The 10,000-nt window shown below is 34.8% G+C and overlaps 1 protein-coding gene across 1 annotated transcript in view; it reads right to left on the bottom strand.

Annotated features, from left to right (window-relative positions):
• Positions 1 to 7,372: 7,372 nt before the first annotated feature.
• LOC133608251 (asc-type amino acid transporter 1-like) overlaps positions 7,373 to 10,000 on the bottom strand; it is a 71,893-nt gene continuing 69,265 nt past the window's right edge. The window contains exons 10-11 of the mRNA XM_061963456.1: positions 8,042 to 8,219; positions 7,373 to 7,970 (exon numbers count right to left, since the gene is read on the bottom strand). Coding sequence (XP_061819440.1) covers positions 7,870 to 7,970; positions 8,042 to 8,219 — 279 coding nt within the window. The 3' untranslated portion in view covers positions 7,373 to 7,869. The remainder of the gene's footprint in view (positions 7,971 to 8,041; positions 8,220 to 10,000) is intronic.

Below are 10,000 nucleotides of genomic sequence, written 5' to 3'. Positions count from 1 at the left end.
TCAAACAACATTTTAGGGAGGCAATCATTGTGAAAAACAATTCCTTTATTGACAAGTGCTAAGAACTTTGAGGCAGACAAGAACAAAAACAAAAAATAGGAGCTATTGTTAGGTTAAGTAACATTGTTTTATAAACGTCCCGACTCCAAAGTGTGAGTGCAGAAAAAGTGTCTTTGGGAGAACTTTTCTGCCAAATGTCGCGAGGATTGTTGGTCCGTCAGTGGTTTCTCTGACAAAGTACAGTACTTTACTTTCACGCTGAGCACCCATCAGAGAGGAAGATGTCACGTTTCCATGGCAACACGCTAAGTCCATGCACTAAAGAATGACAAACCAGGACAGCAGGGGTGCCACTGAGGGCCACACAACCACAAATCAAAGGGTACAGGGGCCATTTTGGTAGTTTTCACCTTCAAAACTAGAACAATATACAGTTTTTTTCTTCTTCAAAGAACTAGAAAAAGTTCTTTCGGTACACATTTTGTGTGAATGCTTAACTGAAACGCTAACAGTTAGCACGCGTCAAGTAACACAAGAATCAACAAACTGAGCTTAAAAAAAGCTATCATGCTAACAGTGCTATGTTGACATGCTAACAATAGCATGCTTACAGTTAGCATTTGTGAAATACTCAAATTTATGACACTGAGTTGTATACCTACGGAGCCCCTAAAGGGACATGGGGGATTTTTTTTTTTTTGTGACGAGAAACTATTTATAAAGTTATAAAAAAAATTTTTAAATGTTTACTTTTTTTTTTTTTGACATCTATCTTGTGCGCACAAGAAACGATCTAGTGCGCACGAGATACATGTCTAAAAAAAATAAATAAAAATAAATTGTTTTTTTAATAACTATAATAAGTTTCTGTGCGCACGAGATAATGTCTAAAAAAAATCCAACAAAAAAAAATTATTAATTTTTTTAATTTTTTTTTTATAACTTTATAACAATTTTCTGTGCGCACGAGATAATGTCTAAAAAAAATCCAATAAAAGAAAAATTATACATTTTTAAAAATGTTTTTTGCATGACATACATGTCTAAAAAAAAAAAAAAAAAATTAGTTTTTAAAATTTTTTTTATAACTTCATAAAAAGTTTCTTGTGCGCACGAGATACATGTCTAAAAAAAAACTTTTTTTTTTTTATAACTTCATAAAAAGTTTCTGTGCGCACGAGATAATGTCTAAAAAAAATCCAATAAAAAAAAAATTATACATTTTTAAAAATGTTTTTTATAACTTTATAAAAAGTTTCTGTGCGCACGAGATAGTTTCTCGTGTGCACGACATACATGTCTAAAAAAAAAAAAAAAATTATAGTTTTTAAAAAATTTTTTATAACTTCATAAAAAGTTTCTTGTGCGCACAAGATACATGTCTAAAAAAAATTTTTTTTATTTTTTATAACTTTATAAAAAGTTTCTGTGCGCACGAGATAATGTCTAAAAAAAATCCAATAAAAAAAAAATTATACATTTTTAAAAATGTTTTTTATAACTTTATAAAAAGTTTCTGTGCGCACGAGATAGTTTCTCGTGCGCAAGAGATACATGTCTAAAAAAAAAAAAAATTATAGTTTTTTAAAAAATGTTTATAACTTCATAAAAAGTTTCTTGTGCGCACGAGATACATGTCTAAAAAAAAAAAAAAAAATTATAGTTTTTTAATTTTTTTTTATAACTTTATAAAAAGTTTCTGTGCGTACAAGATAATGTCTAAAAAAAATCCAATAAAAAAAAATTATAAATTTTTAAAAATGTTTTTTATAACTTTATAAAAAGTTTCTGTGCGCACAAGATAGTTTCTCGTGTGCACGACATACATGTCTAAAAAAAAAAAAAAAAATTATAGTTTTTAAAAAAATTTTTATAACTTCATAAAAAGTTTCTTGTGCGCACAAGATACATGTCTAAAAAAAATTTTTTTTATTTTTTATAACTTTATAAAAAGTTTCTGTGCGCACGAGATAATGTCTAAAAAAAATCCAATAAAAAAAAAATTATACATTTTTAAAAATGTTTTTTATAACTTTATAAAAAGTTTCTGTGCGCACGAGATAGTTTCTCGTGCGCAAGAGATACATGTCTAAAAAAAAAAAAAATTATAGTTTTTTAAAAAATGTTTATAACTTCATAAAAAGTTTCTTGTGCGCACGAGATACATGTCTAAAAAAAAAAAAAAAATTATAGTTTTTTAATTTTTTTTTATAACTTTATAAAAAGTTTCTGTGCGCACAAGATAATGTCTAAAAAAAATCCAATAAAAAAAAATTATAAATTTTTAAAAATGTTTTTTATAACTTTATAAAAAGTTTCTGTGCGCACGAGATAGTTTCTCGTGTGCACGACATACATGTCTAAAAAAAAAAAAAAAAATTATAGTTTTTTAAAATTTTTTATAACTTCATAAAAAGTTTCTTGTGCGCACGAGATACATGTCTAAAAAAAAATTTTTTAAATTTTTTATAACTTTATAAAAAGTTTCTGTGCGCACAAGATAATGTCTAAAAAAAATCCAATAAAAAAAAAATTATACATTTTTAAAAATGTTTTTTATAACTTTATAAAAACTTTCTGTGCGCACGAGATAGTTTCTCGTGTGCACGACATACAGGTCTAAAAAAAAAAAAAAATTATAGTTTTTAATAAAAATTTTATAACTTCATAAAAAGTTTCTTCTGCGCACGAGATACATGTCTAAAAAAAAAAAATTTTTTTTTTATAACTATAAAAAGTTTCTGTGCGCACAAGATAATGTCTAAAAAAAATCCAATAAAAAAAATTATACATTTTTTAATTTTTTTTTTATAACTTTATAAAAAGTTTCTGTGCGCACGAGATAGTTTCTAGTTTGCACGACATACATGTCTAAAAAAAAAAAAAAAAAAAAAATTTATAATTTTTTAAATTTTTTTATAAATTTAGAAAAAGTTTCTCGTGCGCACGAGGTACATGTCTAAAAAAATAAAATAAAAATAAAACATTTTTTCCCCCATGTCCCTTTAGGGGCTCCGTATATACCTGTTAAAAAAGCTACAAAAAAAAAAAGTTAGCATAGCATGCTAACATGCTAACTGCAACATGCGTCAAGTACCATAATAGAATACTCTGAGGTGTGTACCTAGCCAGCTAATGCTAGCATGCATCAAAAGTAGCTAGCATTCCAACGTTAGCATTAACAGCTATCTTTTTGTCGAGTAACAATATTTTTGACCCTTCAAAATGAGTAAAAACAGCTAGCGTGCTATCATGACAATGCTAACCGTTACCAACAGTAGCATTGACATGTATCTTTTTGTCAAGTAAAAATATTTTTGACCCTTCAAAATTAGCATAAACAGCTAGCGTGCTATTATGACAATGCTAACCGTTACCAACAGTAGCATTAACAGGTATCTTTTTGTCGAGTAACAATATTTTTGACCCTTCAAAATTAGCAAAAACAGCTAGCGTGCTATCATGACAATGCTAACCGTTAGCAACAGTAGCATTAACAGGTATCTTTTTGTCGAGTAACAATATTTTTGACCCTTCAAAATTAGCAAAAACAGCTAGCGTGCTATCATGAGAATGCTAACCGTTACCAACATTAGCATTGACATGTATCTTTTTGTCGAGTAAAAATATTTTTGACCCTTCAAAATGAGCAATAACAGCTAGCGTGCTATCATGACAATGCTAACCGTTACCAACAGTAGCATTTTGTCGAGTAACAATATTTTTGACCCTTCAAAATGAGCAAAAACAGCTAGCGTGCTATCATGAGAATGCTAACCGTTACCAACATAAGCATTAGCAGGTATATTTTTGTCGAGTAACAATATTTTTGACCTTAAAATTAGCAAAAACAGCTAGTGTGCTATCATGAGAATGCTAACCGTTACCAACAGTAGCATTAACAGCTATCTTTTTGTCGAGTAACAATATTTTTGACCCTTCAAAATGAGCAAAAACAGCTAGCGTGCTATCATGAGAATGCTAACTGTTACCAACATTAGCATTGACATGTATCTTTTTGTCGAGTAAAAATATTTTTGACCCTTCAAAATGAGCAATAACAGCTAGCGTGCTATCATGACAATGCTAACCGTTACCAACAGTAGCATTTTGTCGAGTAACAATATTTTTGACCCTTCAAAATGAGCAATAACAGCTAGCGTGCTATCATGACAATGCTAACCGTTACCAACAGTAGCATTTTGTCGAGTAACAATATTTTTGACCCTTCAAAATGAGCAATAACAGCTAGCGTGCTATCATGACAATGCTAACCGTTACCAACAGTAGCATTTTGTCGAGTAACAATATTTTTGACCCTTCAAAATGAGCAAAAACAGCTAGCGTGCTATCATGAGAATGCTAACCGTTACCAACAGTAGCATTAACAGCTATCTTTTTGTCGAGTAACAATATTTTTGACCCTTCAAAATGAGCAAAAACAGCTAGCGTGCTATCATGAGAATGCTAACCGTTACCAACAGTAGCATTTTGTCGAGTAACAATATTTTTGACCCTTCAAAATGAGCAAAAACAGCTAGCGTGCTATCATGACAATGCTAACCGTTACCAACATAAGCATTAGCAGGTATATTTTTGTCGAGTAACAATATTTTTGACCTTAAAATGAGCAAAAACAGCTAGTGTGCTATCATTAGAATGCTAACCGTTACCAAAAGTAGCATTTTGTCGAGTAACAATATTTTTGACCCTTCAAAATTAGCAAAAACAGCTAGCATGCTATCATGAGAATGCTAACCGTTACCAACATTAGCATTAACAGCTATCTTTTTGTCGAGTAACAATATTTTTGACCCTTCAAAATGACCAAAAACAGCTAGCGTGCTATCATGAGAATGCTAACCGTTACCAACAGTAGCATTAACAGGTATCTTTTTGTCGAGTAACAATATTTTTGACCCTTCCAAATTAGCAAAAACAGCTAGCGTGCTATCATGAGAATGCTAACCGTTACCAACAGTAGCATTAACAGGTATCTTTTTGTCGAGTAACAATATTTTTGACCCTTCAAAATGAGCAAAAACAGCTAGCGTGCTATCATGACAATGCTAACCGTTACCAACAGTAGCATTAACAGGTATCTTTTTGTCGAGTAACAATATTTTTGACCCTTCAAAATGAGCAAAAACAGCTAGCGTGCTATCATGACAATGCTAACCGTTACCAACAGTAGCATTAACAGGTATCTTTTTGTCGAGTAACAATATTTTTGACCTTAAAATGAGCAAAAACAGCTAGTGTGCTATCATTAGAATGCTAACCGTTACCAACATTAGCATTAACAGGTATCTTTTTGTCCAGTAAAAATATTTTTGACCCTTCAAAATGAGCAAAAACAGCTAGCGTGCTATCATGACAATGCTAACCGTTACCAACATTAGCATTGACAGGTATCTTTTTGTCGAGTAACAATATTTTTGACCTTAAATTTAGCAAAAACAGCTAGTGTGCTATCATTAGAATGCTAACCGTTACCAACATTAGCATTGACATGTATCTTTTTGTCGAGTAAAAATATTTTTGACCCTTCAAAATTAGCAAAAACAGCTAGCGTGCTATCATGACAATGCTAACCGTTACCAACATTAGCATTAACAGGTATATTTTTGTCGAGTAACAATATTTTTGACCTTAAAATTAGCAAAAACAGCTAGTGTGCTATCATTAGAATGCTAACCGTTACCAACATTAGCATTGACATGTATCTTTTTGTCGAGTAAAAATATTTTTGACCCTTCAAAATTAGCAAAAACAGCTAGCGTGCTATCATGAGAATGCTAACCGTTACCAACAGTAGCATTAACAGGTATCTTTTTGTCGAGTAACAATATTTTTGACCTTAAAATTAGCAAAAACAGCTAGTGTGCTATCATTAGAATGCTAACCGTTACCAACATTAGCATTGACATGTATCTTTTTGTCGAGTAAAAATATTTTTGACCCTTCAAAATTAGCAAAAACAGCTAGCGTGCTATCATTAGAATGCTAACCGTTAACAACAGTAGTATTAACAGGTATCTTTTTGTCGAGTAAAAATATTTTTGACCCTTCAAAATTAGCAAAAACAGCTAGCGTGCTATCATGAGAATGCTAACCGTTACCAACAGTAGCATTAACAGCTATCTTTTTGTCGAGTAAAAATATTTTTGACCCTTCAAAATGAGCAATAACAGCTAGCGTGCTATCATGACAATGCTAACCGTTACCAACAGTAGCATTAACAGGTATCTTTTTGTCGAGTAACAATATTTTTGACCTTAAAATTAGCAAAAACAGCTAGTGTGCTATCATTAGAATGCTAACCGTTACCAACATTAGCATTGACATGTATCTTTTTGTCGAGTAAAAATATTTTTGACCCTTCAAAATTAGCAAAAACAGCTAGCGTGCTATCATTAGAATGCTAACCGTTAACAACAGTAGTATTAACAGGTATCTTTTTGTCGAGTAACAATATTTTTGACCCTTCAAAATGAGCAAAAACAGCTAGCGTGCTATCATGAGAATGCTAACCGTTACCAACAGTAGCATTTTGTTGAGTAACAATATTTTTGACCCTTCAAAATGAGCAAAAACAGTTAGCGTGCTATCATGACAATGCTAACCGTTACCAACATAAGCATTAGCAGGTAGATTTTTGTCGAGTAACAATATTTTTGACCTTAAAATGAGCAAAAACAGCTAGTGTGCTATCATTAGAATGCTAACCGTTACCAACAGTAGCATTAACAGCTATCTTTGTGTCAAGTAACAATATTTTTGACCCTTCAAAATTAGCAAAAACAGCTAGCGTACTATCATGACAATGCTAACCGTTACCAACATTAGCATTAACAGCTATCTTTTTGTCCAGTAAAAATATTTTTGACCCTTCAAAATGAGCAAAAACAGCTAGCGTGCTATCATTAGAATGCTAACCGTTAAAAAATGAGTTTCGGGCCGCACCTTGGACACCCCTGGACTGGCGTAAACGTCGTAACGGTATTGGAGTGTGACAGTAACAAGCATGCGTAGCAACATGCTAATATTTGTTTTGTTCCCCTCGCATGAATACAAACATGTCATCAAAAAGGCTAAATATATTTAGCGTAAAATCCATACTTATTATTATCAATATGATTATTTGTTATTCACGATTTTATGTGAAGACGTACGGTATTATCTGCTCACAGATGCTACCTGGTGGTTGTTTGAGCACACTGCAGCTAGTCCTGCATACATTAACCAAGTTACCCGCAGGATTCTCACAAGAATGAGGCAAAAAAAACTAATTCACAATATGACCCACGTCTCATATTAAGGCACACTCGCATTAAAGCGGCAGTCCGTAGTCGACCTGACGGTGCAAAAAACCGCACCTGAGCCAGGCGGACTCAGGTTTTAAAAAAATTCCAGTCCACGTAATAAACGGATTGGCCACAGGTGGCGCTGTGACCATGTGAGGCGACATCGGCCAATAGGAAACCTGGAGAAAGTCATTTTTTAAGGAAAAGGCACAAGCTATGTGAGGGTGGACCTGTAGACCGCATGCTGGACAACATTTTCAAGTCTTCACCCTGGCTCAGGTTTTCCAAAAAAAAAAGAGTTTTAGTGTGTACCAAAGTCCCAAATGCATAAAAAAAAAGGTCGAATCAAGACGCTTGTGATCGTAGTCCTCCGGAGTGCATAGCTGATCCTGTAAGGACTTGGCTCTGGGACCCGAGGTCAGGACTTCAAGTCGGATCAAATTGGGAGTGATGGCTCGGAAAGGCGACGTCTTGGAGATACGACAACATTGTCCGTGTGTTGATGTGTTGAAGTGTGATGTAGATCATTAATAGCATATTTCAACTGGAAACTTTGTCCTGCTCAGTCCGTGGCTTTGGAGGAGGTGAGGGGCTCGGCCTCTGCGGGGTCCTCCTGAGGGAACATGACGTAGCACGCCTTCTGGCCCACGTAGGTGATTTTCTCTGGCACACCACATCAGAGTTTAGTACACCGGCCGAAAAACAAAGATTGTCAACAAGGTAGAAGCAGTCACCTGTCAGCCTGAAGATCCACTTGGGTTTGTTCTTCCACCAAACGCCCACGAAGTAGACGGGTACGCCGGTCAGCACGATGACCATCCCCAGACCGCAGACTACGGGTTCGGAGTACAGACTGAAGCACAGCAGCACGGCCCAGAACACCATGTAGCTGATCGGGATCAGCAGGTTCACCTGCAGGGAGAATACACCTTGGTCAGTGGATCAACTCAAACCTCAACCAGTCTTTGATCAGGTTTGTTCCAGAGATTGTGAATTGTCCAAACCTTGACCACTCTGTGATCAGGTTTGTTTGAGAGATTGTGAATTGTTCAAATCTCAGTCATTCTTTGATCAGGTTTGTTCCAGAGATTGTGAATTGCTCATACCTCAACCACTCGGCGATCAGGTTTGTTCCAGAGATTGTGAATTGTTCAAACCTCGACCACTCTGTGATCAGGTTTGTTTCAGAGGTTGTGAATTGTTCAAATCTCAGTCATTCTTTGATCAGGTTTGTTCGAGAGATTGTGAATTGTCCAAACCTTGACCACTCTGTGATCAGGTTTGTTTGAGAGATTGTGAATTGTTCAAATCTCAGTCATTCTTTGATCAGGTTTGTTCCAGAGATTGTGAATTGCTCATACCTCAACCACTCGGCGATCAGGTTTGTTCCAGAGATTGTGAATTGTTCAAACCTCGACCACTCTGTGATCAGGTTTGTTTCAGAGGTTGTGAATTGTTCAAATCTCAGTCATTCTTTGATCAGGTTTGTTCCAGAGATTGTGAATTGTCCAAACCTTGACCACTCTGTGATCAGGTTTGTTCCAGAGATTGTGAATTGTACAAACCTTGACCACTCTGTGATCAGGTTTGTTTGAGAGATTATGAATTATTCAAATCTCAGTCATTCTTTGATCAGGTTTGTTCCAGAGATTGTGAATTGTCCAATCCTCAACCACTCGGCGATCAGGTTTGTTCGAGAGATTGTGAATTGTTCAAATCTCAGTCATTCTTTGATCAGGTTTGTTCGAGAGATTGTGGATTGTGCAAACCTCAACCACTCTGCGATCAGGTTTGTTCCAGAGATTGTGAATTGTTCAAACCTCGACCAATCTGTGATCAGGTTTGTTTCAGAGGTTGTGAATTGTTCAAATCTCAGTCATTCTTTGATCACGTTTATTCGAGAGATTGTGAATTGTCCAATCCTCAACCACTCGGCGATCAGGTTTGTTCCAGAGATTGTGAATTGTTCAAACCTCAGTCATTCTTTGATCAGGTTTGTTCGAGAGACTGTGAACTGTTCAAACCTCAATCACTATGCTATCAGGTTTGTTCCAGAGATTGTGAATTTTTCAAACCTCAGTCATTCTTTGATCAGGTTTATTTGAGAGATTGTGAATTGTTCAAACCTCAACCACTCGGCAATCAGGTCTGTTCCAGAGATTGTGAATTGTTCAAACCTCAACCACTCTGTGATCAGGTTTGTTCCAGAGATTGTGAATTGTTCAAACCTCAACCACTCTGTGATCAGGTTTGTTCCAGAGATTGTGAATTGTTCAAATCTCAGTCATTCTTTGATCAGGTTTGTTCGAGAGATTGTGAACTGTTCAAACCTCAATCACTATGCTATCAGGTTTGTTCCAGAGATTGTAAATTGTTCAAACCTCAACCACTCTGTGATCAGGTTTGTTCCAGAGATTGTAAATTGTTCAAACCTCAACCACTCTCTGATCAGGTTTGTTCCAGAGATTGTGAACTGTTCAAACCTCAACCACTCTGTGATCAGGTTTGTGCCAGAGATTGTGAATTGTTCAAACCTCATTCATTCTTTGATCAGGTTTGTTCGAGAGATAGTGAACTGTTCAAACCTCAATCACTATGCTATCAGGTTTGTTCCAGAGATTGTAAATTGTTCAAACCTCGACCACTCTGTGATCAGGTTTGTTCCAGAGATTGTGAATTGTTCAAACATCGAC

Source organism: Nerophis lumbriciformis, linkage group LG06, assembly GCF_033978685.3.
Source record: "Nerophis lumbriciformis linkage group LG06, RoL_Nlum_v2.1, whole genome shotgun sequence".
Classification (NCBI taxonomy): Eukaryota; Metazoa; Chordata; class Actinopteri; order Syngnathiformes; family Syngnathidae; genus Nerophis; species Nerophis lumbriciformis.
The sequence above is the reverse complement of the archived record's forward strand: the minus strand, read 5'-3'. Positions and strand labels throughout refer to the sequence as shown.